Genomic DNA, 14,694 nt, shown 5'->3' on the forward strand with positions numbered 1-14,694 from the left:
AGTACCGACCCTCTCTGCAGCCCTCAGATCATAAGGTCAGTTCCACAGATATGGAGGAACCTTCTCCAAAGTTTTGGTTGTTACTGTGGGAACATTCAAAAATGAGTGTTTAGCCAAATTAAACCGCCTGACTTACGCAAATGTTGGTGTTTATAAAAGTGATTCTGAAGCACACATGATGGAAACTATTATTATTATTATTTTATATTTGAGAAAATATTTCAATGGATCTGCAGTAAAACATTGTATTTTAAGGACAGCATGGATTAATTTATAAGAAACTGTTTATTTTGCAGTGCATTCACAATCATGTTACATTTCTCATAAGATGATCAGTCCTATTGCATACTTGAATACAATCTTTGAAATAAAAGGAAAACTGAGCTCAACGACCCACATTTAAACCAGGTGTGACTGAATATATGACACAAAGCCAGTGTGATGATTTATACTTTTGTCAAAAATATAATCTAAACTTAAATCCAACAGGATTCTGATTTGATCCGTGTGGACATCTTAGGTCAATTTATCTCAAAGAATAATTTCAAAGAGAAGATCATAGAGAGACACATATGTGCCACTTTATCTTGAGTATCGACGGGTCAAAGACTAACCACAGTCCCTTGTAAAGATCCTAAATCCACCCGGACTACAGCTACACTTACAGTACAAGATCAAGTGAAACCAGTTCACACAACACATATTTCAAATACCTGTGAGAATGTGTTTCACAACATTATTTTTGTTTATCTATAACCTCCTTTAGTTAACGTCTCTAAAATCCCAGAGTCCAGGTCAAGTTTTCGCCAATAGCGCCACCTTGAGGTCACAAATGTCATGAAGTTTGCTACATTGCGTAGATTCAAGTTTCTCAATCTCTATTTAACAAATCTCTAAATGTGAAGACAAATACATTCAACTTGATGAAGGTATAGTTGAGAGAAGGAAAAAAACGTTTCATATTTAGGTAGTAAAGTTTGTTTGGTCAAAGCTTTGTATATATTTGAGGAAAATCCCCATGTCGCCAAAAGAGTGAACGTTTAAAGTTAAATTAGAGACTAAAGTAAATTACTGTTTTGTCCAAAATGAAGTGTTATATGGCTAACAGACCTGCATACTATTTAAACGATGATAATTGATTGTCCTTCTTTTTTAAAAAACGTTGCCCTACAGCAGGGGTGAAATACAATATTAGAGAGCAACATTATATTCTGGGTACAAAGGGATGAAGTGTTAATATGAAGGAAATTTAAAAAACACATGTATTACATGAAGAAAAAGATGAAATGCTGCAAATAAAGATCAAAATGTGTTACTGCTGCACAACAATATTGTTCAAGTATACGTATTTCATGAATTAATGCATTTTACTGTTATTTACTTAGTAAACAACTGTGTAAAATGTGTATTTTGTATTTTGTATTAGGAGCAATTTATGAAATAAAATCAAAACATATTCCTACATTATATGCCTGATAGATACCTTTGTCTAGATTTTCTCTAAAGCAAGGTTGTCCTATAGATCGTTTTTTTTTGGTTTGTTTGATTTTAAAAACACATTTGAAGGACCTGAGAATGTTAGTCCAAAAGTGTTATTTGTTTATCGTATTTGAAAATGTGGGAAGATCACATAGTTGTTGTTGTTAACAGTAGTTTATACCAATTTCTTCAATTTGTCTTTTGCTAGAATCAATATTCTGTTTTTCCCAATACATTTAAGTAAGATATTCATTTTTAAAACGAACAAAAGTTTTGTGTAATTCAAATTAGACTGTCTCGATTTATATATATAGTTTTTAGTGTCTCGGACACAATAAAAAATTCCATACACTAATCCAAATTGTTGCCACTGAATGTATCTATAACAACAAACATGGTATCAAAACTTTCATCAATGTATATTCAATTACGTGTCAATCAATCGATGAAAGAGTAATTCAAAGTGTTTTTATAGGAGAAAAACCCATGATCACCTTGAAGCGAACATTTTATGCAGGCATAAACAAAACACTCTCCTTCTTCCAGCACCCTGGGTTGGAAAAACAAAATGCATAAAAGGCACAATAATGTCATTAGTGGTTTTCAGCTGTAAAACTCAACGCCTTGCTCATTCAAAGGTCTTCAAATAGAAACTCCCATCGTTAACTTTGGTTTAAAAAATAAAGTAAACCCAGGACAGTCATGAGAGTAAAGTGAATATGGCGAGGATGCTGGTGTGTTGGCTGAGCAGTGTTCTGGAGTCCTTCCCACTCGTCCCCCTGCTCGTCCTCCCACTCTGTCCTCCTCTTGTCCTGCTCGTTGTCCTCGTCCCTTCTCTGCCCATCATCCTCTTTCACGGAGTTGATGCTGTCACATCGCTCGCCCTCGTGGCCCTCGTAACAGTGGCAGCGGAACCTCTCGGTCAGCTGCTCCAGTTCATGTGCCGAGTGCCAGCCAACCACAGTGAAGTCTCCATCACCGGACGCCACTATCTGGTAGCTGTCGGAGCTCAGGTGGAGGTAATCCCGGGTCAGGGGGTCCCGGCGAGTGCAACGACCGTTTCCCTGGCACAGGAAGTCACTGCAGACCTCAGCTGCTCGCGTCACGTTAGTGATGTAGTGACCCAGGCGAGAGGAGAGGAAGGTTTTCACCTTAGTGCAGTTGAACTGAAAAAGAAGAAAACAAGATGATTGACTTCACAGCTTCAATATTTTGACATCAAAAAAACTATTCTTGATTCAAACATTGTTTTTGAATATATGCACACAAATTGTGTGACACAATGGTTTATCACAGGAGAATGATGAACAGAAATGTCATTATTTTATAAAGTTACATTTGCGTTATTTTTTACCAAATTATCCATACATTTGTGAAGTTTTAAGATTTACTACAAAAAACTATGAAAAACAAAAGGAATGCCTTTTACTTCAAGAAACATCTTAAGACGTTTCTATTTGTTCAGGCTTTTCCTTGATTTTCTGGAACTCCTGTTGTGTTATAAGTTTTATCTTGACCTTTAAAGTATATACTTTATTGAGTATTGTTTTGATTGTTTAAGCGCTTTGTGACCCTGGTCTGGAAAAGCGCTATACAAATAAAAATTACTTACTTACTTACTTATTTTTTACTTTTATTTGCTTTTATTGTATTATTTTATTGTTTTAACTTTTTTCATTCTTCTTCTATATGTTATGTTATAGTACAGCGCTTTGTGCCAACTGCTGTTCTTTTAAAAGGCTCTTAAAATAAAGCTGTTGAGTCTCGTTGAGTATCATCATGATCCATTTAAAAGTTTCCCTCTGGTCTGCATGAACACATTTAGAGGGCAGTACACTGTACTGTTAAAATCATGTAAACATTCACATTCTGTGGAATAAAACACTCTATGTTGAAGCATGATAAACCTTTTTTCATCATCAAATATTCACGTTTTGGCTCACCACAGGTCTTCAAAGTGCAAACCTTTCCTCCATTCATTATTCACACTCGTTTAGGTAATAAAAAAAAAAGAACATACTCTGGATGAGGTCAAGTTGAGGTCACCCCAGATGACGAACCCTGCAGCCCCCAATGCAGCACTTTCCCCAATTGTGTAGATCAAGTCCTTCTGTAAAAACACATACAAAGTTCAAATGCAGGAACACTCTTTATGGTTGAAATAAGTCTCAGTAAAGTAAATATATAGTAGTGGTTCAATCACTACTACAATGAGAAGGCTGAGTAGGTTATCCGCCTGAAGAGGGCAGAAGTGCACAAAATAGAAAACCTTTCTAGACTGTCTTTCTAAAATGGAACAGTATGTTCGTTCATTTATGTGCAGTATTGACCCAGGTTATATCACTAAAGGATTTAAATATGTTTAAGTGTTGTGGACCTCAAGAGGTCCACACAATAAAATGTGAGTAATGCCCAGAGCTTGAAAGAATTATATAAAGTCAATTTCTCTGTTCAAAAATCCCTCTAGAACCAGAGGAGGGCGCTGTGCTTTGCAATAGAGCCACGTTTGTTCTGCCTAATATACAAAAAGTCATTAATAATACTCAGACGAGGTGTATTGTTTTATAATACGAGTACATAATAATAATGCCAATGTAAAGAATGCAGATCAGAAATCATTGACTCCCAAACCATCAAAACAAGATGTGACCTCCAGACCACACGTTCATGTCTGTTGTAGATGTAAGATACAGATCTTACCATTGTCAGGAAAGCCATTGCCTCCTCTCGATAGCCCAGTCGCAGATACACATAAGTGGGGAGGTCGTAGTCCCCTGAGGTCAGCGAGGCCACACGCCGGGCCTCTTGAACCCGGTGGCGCGTGAAGAACAAGTTTCTGATGCTGCTGGAATGACTTTTCCTGATGGCCACGGACGGGAAGAGAGCCGTGCTGCTGTTCCACAACCACAACAGCTCGTCGTTCCTGATGCTCTCTATTAACGGGCAGAAGCCTTTATAGTTGGCCTCGTGATAGTTGTAGTTGTGGCAGTCGGGGTACAGGTAGAACCCCCACAGGCCATTGGGGCGGAGACGCGTTCCCAGCTGGATCGTTTTCTGCATAAACGCTCGAGCGCTCTTTTCAAACCGCCGCCGCGCTAGCTCCTCGATCTGCATGTCCGTCCGGTTGAAATACGCCTTCGCCGTCAGCTCTCGAGACTTGAGCCTGTAAATGTCTTTCTTGTGCCAGTTCCGGCTCCACTGAGGCCGCCAGAACTCCCAGTCGATGACAGCGAGGCCTCTGAAGTCCTCAGCGGGGATGAAGTGGTTGATGTCCTGGTAGGCCTTCAACAAGTGGCGGTCCAGGCTAATGTTCTGAGGGACGCCACCGTGCACAGCGACACCCTGTGGCGTGTAATAAGGGTAGTAACCCAATCGGTTGGCGTAAAAGATGGTGACATTTTGGCCCGTCCAGCCCGCTCTCGGACTTCCTTGGATGTGGAAGATGCGGTCGAGGTTAGTGGTCACATTGTACTTGATGGTGCACATGTCCAGCGGGGCGTTCCAAGCGGCGATGAAGGGCTTTCTGCCGAGGAGAGGGAGCTTGGCCGGTTTCTCGGTGCAGACGGCCTGCGAGAGCAGCAGCAACACCACACAGGTGAGGCCGACAGGTACTGCATGCTGGGAGGAGGATGCCCCGCCCACTGACACCATAGGCATCCTTGGTTTAGGAGCGTGTGTCAATCATCCTGGGGAAACATTTTCAAATGAATTGAGCTTAATTTCATACAAACCTTTTCTGTTTCAACATAGTAATGTAGCACCATCACAAGCTTTGACAAAATCTCCACTAAACACAGGGAGGTTTAAAACAACTTCAGACGACAATAGTGATTCTTATTTTCATTATTTCCACATCAGCAGAAGTATAACTTGAGGAAGTCCTGAGGGACTCGATATTTCAGCAAGTAGAAATAACATGTCGTTATGGAAATTATATACACGTTTTATTGTTTCTCTTCATTCAATGCGACAAGTCCATCACAGGAATTGTTTATATATAAATCTTGAATTGTGTACACAACAGGATTCTTTTTTAAAACTGGGTCATTTATGTAATGGAAAGTCTGTTTTTTTTAGTAACAGTAATTTATTTGAGTGTGTGGCATATACTGTATGTATACTCTTAGGAGTCATTTAAGAAGAAGACAGAAGGTGGTAGTTTCCCAACACTGAAAACAGAAACTGTGGTGTCATTGTCTCAAAACTTTCACAATTCTGAGACAGAGTTAGACCAAAACCAACCCTTTTAATGACGGTTTCTGTCTGTCTGGAGGAGAGAGAAATAACTGTTTAACTTAATTTGACCTACAGACTGTTTCCTTTATAGTTCTGTCTTCTGTCTGAATCCTCTAATCAGATTGTCGTGCCTCTATTGACTCACAGTTTTACATATTAAAGTCGACCAAGCCCAATATAAACCGTCTTTATTGAAACAGGCTCAACTATGATCTTTTTTCCTTTGTCACCATAAGGATTACTTTGCACGGGAACATTGCAGTGGGGTTTGTTCTAGTGCGTTCTTATACACCAAAAGTTCTTTCACGTCTTATCTGATCTTTTCCCTGCTGTTTTCGTAGGGGTACTGTCTAGACAAAACCACAGAAAAAACTGAAATGATCATATCAGCCCTGTATGTTCCACTGCTATACAAGAAAGGAATGGACTGGAGCTAAATAGTTAAAGATACATGAAACTCCTCCATGAGTATTCACAGTTCAAATTCAATTGTTGTCTGTGTTGTTCAGAACGATCGTTTGCAGCGCATTATTATGAAAAGAGACAACGATTTTACAGTAATATTTCCAAAATTGCTGCTGCAGAATTGGTATTATCCCGTGGTCCCCTCACTATAATCACTGCGGTCATGTATGCTCAATTACGAGTGCAGTTGTTCTCACACTGCTAAATAAATCCCAGCATCAACCTCTAACATATCTCTTATGTTTGATTAATTAGTTTCTATGTTTCTTTTGTGATCCCAGAGTTAAGTTATTAACCAAAAAATGCAATAACAAAAACAAAAGTCAATGAATTTAAAATATTGTAAATGCATGAGTGAAATTACAAGTGATGAAATCTGCATGAATAATAATATGTTGAATTAAAAATATAAAATGTTTGTATGTAAGTAAGTGTGCAGAACATACTTGCTACACCTTCTGATGGCTTTAAAATCTCACCACAGAATGGGTTTTTCCATGCTAGTCCGGGGTCATGAAAAGAAGCAGTTGACACCCAATGACTTTAACTTGTTCCCTCCTCCAAACAACTGTTTTCATTTCCACATCTCGTCAACCTCTGACCAGACTGACCACAATGAAGGGCTTTGCTGCCAAATATCTCCTTGAGGTTGCATTTCTGTGATGACTTCTCATGCCACATGAAAACAGAACCAGTCCTGTCTGAAATGTTTCAGAAAGCGTAGTGCAATAGTCACAAAGAGCATAAAATAGAATGACTGCAGGAAGGTTCTTATGCTCTAATACAGTGGTGCAAGTATTCAATGGAATGTTGGAAACTCACTAAAGCCCATGAGTTGGTTTGGAATGAATCTGTCGGTTGCTGTGAGGCCATGCCAGCTTTCTCACTCGGGATTATTCAAGACCACAGCCGCCTGATCTGAAGCCGCTTTGAAATGTATAGACAGTTAATGACACCAAACCACTTCCATATGAAGCCATTTTTCTGATTTGCTCTTTTTGAAGCAGTGGAAAGTGTGATCTGATGCTCACGTCCTCCATGTTAAGACTTCATTTTAAAGTTTAACCTTAATAACCAAATAATAATAGTTTATTTTAATTCATAAAATCTATTTAAACAACAGAGGAAGAGAAAGACATTTTTGACCAATATGACCAAGGTTACTAACTTTAATAACAAAGCACCAAAACAAGCACTGTGTTTGTTGAATGTTCGGTCTCTCACAAGGATGAATCATTTATATTTTTAGTTATCTTAGCCATCGACGAGTGAAACAATAAAGACTAACTGTTCGATGGTGATCCATGATTCAGCAACCTCTGCTTTAAATTGTGTGTTTTGAATGCTCTAAGTTTTATTTTAAGGCGTTTAACTTTTGGGGTCAAGACCAGGACCTCCTTATCCAAAGTTCTCAGCTGGAACCAAATGGATGGATTTCCCCAGGTGTTGATGAAGTATTCGATTGATTTCAAAGGATATTAGATCAAGTTTAAGGCAGAAAAGCGGGATGGGAAAGTGCTCCAATAATAATATATATGTTCCAGTGTCATTGGAACTTGACTTGGGGATACATCTCTGATGTAGAAGTTCACTGAATCCAGAGCAGCTCTCTGCCGCAGGTCAATCTGGCAGTGATTAAGATAACAGAATGTTCATATCTGTGGTTCTTGTGGAAAGGCTCTCGTCCCCTCAATCAACAAATGCGATTAAGTCTGATTTTCAGTGTCTCCCAGGAAAGATTGGAGCCAATGAAAGCCACATTTGGCAGAATCTAAAACACAGAAGCTCCTTAAAGCTAACTCTTTGGAATCCAGTACTTTGGCTCAGAATTATTATAACCTTGATGAAATAAAAAACTCAGGTACTGATGGAGCGCACATGGAAAATGAAAACGGAGAGTTTATTGGAGCCACTTCTAAGAAGAGAGAAAGTTGAGGACACTGTGCACATTTACAGACGTCAGCAGTGACGGAAGTCCTGGATTGGAGCTTTGAACCCCTGATGAAGAGCCCAAAAACAAGAGCCAAAATGACAAATTGTCTCACATTTGCCATCTGGTGTATAAACGTTGCAGGACAAAATGTGTGTCACTTCTCACTAAGACCCCACACATCAAAGAATAGCACTAATTCTATTTGAAACCAAGGAAGAATAAAAACCTGAAACTTTTTTAACATGGTCAAGATATCTCTGTCACTCAAAGTGTAGTTTTTATTTAAGGCTTCAAGACTTTATTCAAAATATCTCCCATTTAATAGATCAGCCCATCTTTACCACGCAGCTGCTCTCTGGGTGATGTAAGGCAATAAAGTACTAGTGGTTGGATTTTTTTTTCCAGGGAAAAGGTGATTTTATGTAGACAACTTTCACTATTGTTTTATTTGATGAAGTTTAATATGTTGCTTTTGTCGGAGCTGGAATTTCTTGCTAAGATTTGGCAATTTATTTGACTTTAATCTAAGGCTGTTTTCGTAAAGTGAGGGATCAATCTGTAAAAACTGGTTTATTTTACTGATTCATTTTTTAAATGAACACAAAGTTCCCTTCTGGGTTTCTGATGACTGGACTAGGGTTAGTCCTGCTCCCACATGAGCGAATTAAAAACATTATGAGATCAAAAGAGAAAAAAATTATTTCCATTCAAGAAAGCCAAGTTCGTCTCACAGCAACTGCTGAGTGAAATCCTGGCACAGACGTCCCATTTTGCTTTAATTTCCTAAATTAGAAAGACAGATGTTAAAGAAAGGAGAAAAAAAAATAGTAGTGGAAAACAATCTGAGATCATATCTGTCTACTCAGCAGTTTTACAGAGGGGGATTTCAGGCTTTTGCATGCACAGCCAGTCATCGGATTTTGAACTTGATGTCATTTTACAAGCTTGCATTTCTTTTCATTACAAGTAAAATGTTAGTGGTCACAAGATAGAGTCCATAGTTTCTTTAATGGTAAAACATTGATTTACTTTTCTCTTAACCCTTGTGTTGTGCCTGGGTGAAGGTGAACGACCTCCCTGGCTTCCATAAATACACGTGCGCTGGTGGAGGTTGTTCAGCCCAGACTCTCTTATGCTTGGCCTAAATTCTGTATTAATACAATATTTTACTTCCTTAGCTTGCCTACTGTTATATGTAATTTTTCTTGTAATAATTTAATTTAAACTTGTTAAGTTGTTGGCAAATGTTTGTTATAACAATGATATAGTAATAATAATAATAATAATAATAATAATAATGCTCAAATATTTTTTTAATGATATTAATTGCTGAGTTGACTTAATCTAGGATACATGATAACACAACACACACAACAAAAAATATGAATTAAAGAACATTTTTGTCCATGTGGTAACATTGTAATATTCAATTCTGAACTCATAGAACATTGAGCTGGTGCAAAAATATACTTGTACCTTCTCAGACATTAAACTCATCCTCATTTGCTTGTACAGCCTAATAAACAATTATGAAACCTCTCACAAATCCAGTCTCAGCTTTTGATCTTCAACACCAGACAGCATCGCAATAAAGCACTTTTTATGGCTGTCAAGTCATTATCCAGACTTCTGCCCGGCTTTCCTCCAAAGTGTGACCTCCTGTGTTGTTCCTGTAAGTCATCATTGTTCTAAGCGTCTGTATGATGAGTAACTCTCTGACGCCAATGGAACTTTACAGTTTGGGTTGTAATTCATGTGCAGATGTTTAAGATTAAACTAATAAAAAGTGCTGCCATGCATCTGTTTTTCTAAACATGCTTTACAGAGCAAGAGCATTGTTAAGCGTGAGCCAACATTCCAGGCTTGTTGGGCAACACCTCCCTCTTCCTGCATCACCCAAACAGATGCTGGAAGTCCCAAGATTGCTGCTTAAAAAAAAAGTATTCCCTCCAAAAAAAAGGCAATGAAATTTTCATTTTGAGTGAGATTTGCTCACCTGTAGATGCTGCACTAAAACAAACACTCCATGACATTGGTGGGGTTTCCTGTCTGGGTTCATGGCAGGGGTCATTGTGGCCCTCGGGAACTGTGTTTCCAACGGGTGTGTGGATTTATTCCGTCTGTCAGACTGAAGCACAAGCCTGCCATCCACTTATATAGAGCTCACAACCCAGAGGAGAGGGAGGAGAGAGTCATTACCACAACAGAGCGATTAGGCAGTAGGGAGGAGGGAAGACGAAACTCAGACGGGGGGGAGGGGGGTGTCTGATCCTCTCTTGAAGAAAGTCTCATCCACTTCAATAAGCATCGGTGACATAAAACACCACCAAACGTCACTGAAATAAACTCCAGGAGTTGAATCAGTCCTGATAATCCCTGGATTGGAAAATAATTAAAATGTGAAATAGTTTATTAAATAAATCAATTTTCACACATGTATGAAAAATGTCTATTTAGAATTTAGAGAGTTTGGATCGCTTTGGCGAAGCATGACCTAAACTAGCATGTGAATGATGAAGGAATGATCAGTAGAGTATACTGTGAGGATCGAATTAGCTTCCTAATCTCTCAGCTAATACTCTCTAGGAGTGCACACTACAGATTGTCTGGTCAATCGCAAAGGTGCTATTGAAGTATTTCTTCATCTTAAAACCTTAAAATAGCTCCCGTTTGTGTATCAAATGACTCCCAAAAACCACACCAGAAAACAAAAACTTCCCAAAATTTGAAATGTCCCAGTTTATGTTTATCCATTTTACACCTACTTGTGTGAATTTCATTGTGTGCAGCATGGTCACAATGCTGCTACCTAATCGATTAAAAGATACTGTAGGGCACAAGGTTTTGCATGTAGTGTGTAGTTGCTTTGTAGTGTGAGTTTACCAATTAGCTGGGGAAGCTCATACTTATATCATTGTTGAGTATACAGTGTACAGAATACACTCCCGTTTAATGTAATGCATGGGTATTCTGAATATTTGTTAAACTGTTTGGTTTGTGGTTTTGAGTGTCATAGTACCGAAATAAATATGTGTGCTCAACCACACATGTTTACAAACTACGAGACAAATACCCTGTGAACTTGATACGTCAGTCGTTCTGTTAAATACATCCTTGTTTTGTCTTTGTTACAGTTGGACCTCATGTTGTGTAAATATGTTGTGAAGCACATGTCAATATTTAGGATTTAAAGCTTTGATATAAATTTCCACCAACTGTGAGTTAATGATACTTGTAGTGTTTTTCTTTATTAGTACTTGTACTGTATTTGTGGGGAACTGAAAAACCTTGATTTGCAAATGAAGGATCGGTTATCATTCTGCACTAATGATGAAAAAACACGATATGCCCCCACAGCTTTATTAGATTGGCCTTTGGTCTTTAATGTTTTACTAGAAACACCCTTCTTCACACATTTATCTTTAATACCTTTCAGTTTTTTGGTGACAGGATGTCGTAGAGCTCACGTTCCTCACACGAGTGTACATAGAAAACAGTAACACGTACAAAAAGATAATATCCACGGCAATGCAATGCAAGGCAGGTAGTTTGGCAGCTGTCGCACGGGTCCTGCTCATGAGTTTGCACAATGTGCACGATCTTTAAGTTTGTGTTTGATTAAGTAAACCTGATTGGTGCGTACTCACACGGTAGACTGATATTTGTAGCACCCATATACAGTACTTGTTAAATACTTCTAATAAGGCACCTGAACAAATCATCACTGATGTAACTGGCCTCCTTCTGTGTCATCAGTTGTGGCATCTTTCTCCAATGATATTGAGGCATTGGTTATTGTGGACAATTCTTCTGAATCTGCATATCGGTGTCATGGTTGACAATCCAGTGATAATGGTCTGTCCCAATTATTTCTGTCAAACTCAGTTTCTCATCATACACCTCTATCTCCCTTAACTAGGTGATTGATAAAATATACATAATTTAAAGTGTTTTCTATGGACCAGCTTGGTGAAATACATACATCTATTCAGTCAATCTTATAAAGTCTTGAGTTATGCTAACTACGTTAATAATTCAAGAAATGTGTTGGTTCACTTCAAAATAAATAGATCAGAAATTGAACCTGCACGTCAGTGATAACAACGTTAATGTTTTCAAGTGTTCACTACTGTCCACCAAGGGTGTTTGTGCCGAGGAGAGGAAGAGTGAAACATCCAAATTCCATTCAATATAATATAATAATTTTCTACAGATTTAAGGCCTACAAGTTTTTGATGTTTGTCACAAAAGGGACATTTTTATTTGTGGTTTGAAGCAGTGAAGGCTGGAAAAGGGGTGGAAGTCAAACTCCAGCCAGATGAGTCTTGTGGTTTGATTAAGTAACAATTTGGGGTATTTGGTAAGAACCCAATTTGCGGAGTAATATCTAAAGAATGAACAATTTTGCAGTCTATTTACTGGGGTCCTGAAAATAATTTGAGCTGTATATCAAAGTGAGAGAAAAGCTCAATTTCCATAAAGCCAACAAACAAACAACTTTGTCCAATTATTAGTTATGGCCATCGTAGGTTGTTACAGTTACATTATGTAAATTTATGCAAATGTGCTGTGTATTTATCGCTTCAGGAAATATTGACAATCTATTGTAATCTATGTAGCAATTCAAGCCAGCTGTGTCTTCACTGTCTATGGCAGATGACATAAATTCAGCTCAGTGCAGCAGGAGCAGGGGAGTCAGTAGTGCAACAAAATAAGATAATTTAAAATCCTACCTGGAATTTACTTTTGGCTCAACTAGCTGCTAAGTTTAGGTGTATCATTTTGGTGTATCATTTTAGTGTGTCATGTTAGTGTGTCATTTCAGTGCTTCACTTTGAGAAACTCAAATACAGATCTTCATAGCACCAGCTCTGTGTCTGAACATAATTTAGCCCCAAGACTATACTGACAATACCTTCAAGATATTTTGACAGAGCTTGCATGGTTGCTTTTATCTCATTCTCTAAGCTTTGTTTTAGGTTAAAGCAACAGCACATTTTTTTAAAAGTAGATGTTTTGCAAAAAACAATATTCACACCTTTTCTTTCACTGAACAAAAATATGCAAAAACACTTTTGCTCCCATTTTTTATGAATGATGAACTCAAAGATCTAAAACATGTTTTAACATAAACAAAATAACCATTTATTTCAAATATTGGTCTCAAATCTGTGCTAGTGAGCACTTCTCCTTCGCTGAGATAATCCATCCCACCTCCACAGGTGTGGGATATCAAGATTCTGATTGGACAAAACCATATTCAAACCTTTTCATAAAGGGATCAAACTTACATGAAATCTGTAGAAAATTGTCTCTCATATTACCGAGTCCCCACTTCTTCTCCTTTGCAATTTATAAAGATAACATTTTGATCAAATTGACAGAGCACATGTGGAGACATTGCGTAACTGCAACATTAGCTGCATGAATTAGACTATAGACTGGGAAATCTTTCATTTGAGGTCTTTTCAGACTGAAGTGAGAGTAAAAATTATCTCCAAGAGGAAGGGAATTTCCCTATATTTTCAATACTCATACTTGCTTCTGAAGAATAATCTGCTGCCCACCATGTTTAATTTGACTTTGACTGGTCATATTTCAAGTGTACCCGACAAAGACTATATCTAGCTTACTGTTTCAGTGCTGCCCATTGTGCCGTGTGCAGTGGCTCAGCAGTGGATGAGGTTCATGAAAAAGTATAAAACCTCTTTGTTCCAGTCGTGCACTCTCTCAGGCAAACACACCAAGTAACATATTTCAATATTCCCAGACTCAGGAAGCTGTTTGTAGTGGAGCCACATTCTCGCAGTGGGTGGTGGTGAGGGTCAGCATTTGGATGGCTCCACATTGGAAAAGAGCTCTTTGCATCAGATCCGTTTCTACCGCCTCAGTGGATGAAAGGCCACACACACTCATTCCCTCTTAATGGAAAAATCTCAGCGGTTTAAATCCCCACAAACACAAATGGGTTGAGTTAGGGCACTATCGGGGCCTGGAAGTATCCTTCAACTGTGATGAGACATAGTCACAGAGAGAGCCATTGACTTTCTGTGCTCAGGGAGAGTTATGTTAACAAGGTTGCTGGTTTCCTACTTGATCTCACCCAAGTCTTCAAACCAACAAAGCATGTCTTCCTCACATAGTGTGCAACCCAGTATTATTGGTGGACCTTGTTTATATGTTCTTAAGTTTAATGCAATATAACGGTAGGTGGCACAGAACAATCTTGAGTGTTTTCTACGGGCTAGCTTGGTGATTTACTTGGAATAACACTTCAACTATAATTTGTCATTCTTACACTCACTTTTCACTATTTGTCTTAAGAACTAGTCTCTGTGGATTTAGACTTCATGAGGTTTACTCAACATGGGTGATTCTCAAGACAAAATACGTGTAAATAAAACATTCATTAGGTCAAAAGTCGTGTCCTTTCTGGATGTTCGTGCAAACCCAAAATATTTCTAAAATAATCCCCAAGAAATTTCTGGATTATTTTCATTGTCATTTCGCTCACTGGAAATGGAGCAAGTGAAGACTTAATACACTACAGAAATGAAAAGGACAAAGCTACTACTAAATTG

At 38.3% G+C, this 14,694-nt stretch overlaps 1 protein-coding gene across 2 annotated transcripts; it reads right to left on the reverse strand.

The window, feature by feature from the left end:
• Positions 1–278: 278 nt before the first annotated feature.
• Positions 279–10,233, reverse strand: hyal4 (hyaluronidase 4). Of its 2 annotated transcripts, none has more exons than XM_087797032.1 (4): positions 10,110–10,233; positions 4,180–5,165; positions 3,500–3,586; positions 279–2,645 (listed from the first exon to the last, which is right to left on the reverse strand). In XM_087797032.1, the coding sequence occupies exons 2-4, from the start codon at positions 5,134–5,136 to the stop codon at positions 2,142–2,144; spliced, it is 1,548 nt and encodes a 515-aa protein (XP_087653158.1). In that variant the 5' UTR covers positions 5,137–5,165; positions 10,110–10,233; the 3' UTR covers positions 279–2,141. The 2 variants fall into 2 exon arrangements, with proteins under 2 accessions (XP_087653158.1, XP_087653157.1); XM_087797031.1 differs by having other exon boundaries at positions 3,500–3,589.
• Between the last annotated feature and the right edge of the window lie 4,461 nt (positions 10,234–14,694).

Source organism: Callionymus lyra, chromosome 8 (assembly GCF_982586985.1).
Source record: "Callionymus lyra chromosome 8, fCalLyr1.hap1.1, whole genome shotgun sequence".
Taxonomy (NCBI): domain Eukaryota; kingdom Metazoa; phylum Chordata; class Actinopteri; order Syngnathiformes; family Callionymidae; genus Callionymus; species Callionymus lyra.

Excerpts from the sequence above, each read along its gene's own strand:
- hyal4 (XM_087797031.1), bottom strand. The coding sequence starts at position 5,136 with ATGCCTATGGTGTCAGTGGGCGGGGCATCCTCCTCCCAGCATGCAGTA. Across the intron at positions 3,590-4,179 it reads CAATGGCTTTCCTGACAATG|AAGGACTTGATCTACACAAT; the intron begins GTAAGATCTGTA and ends GTGTTTTTACAG. Across the intron at positions 2,646-3,499 it reads TCAACTTGACCTCATCCAGA|TTCAACTGCACTAAGGTGAA; the intron begins GTATGTTCTTTT and ends CTTCTTTTTCAG.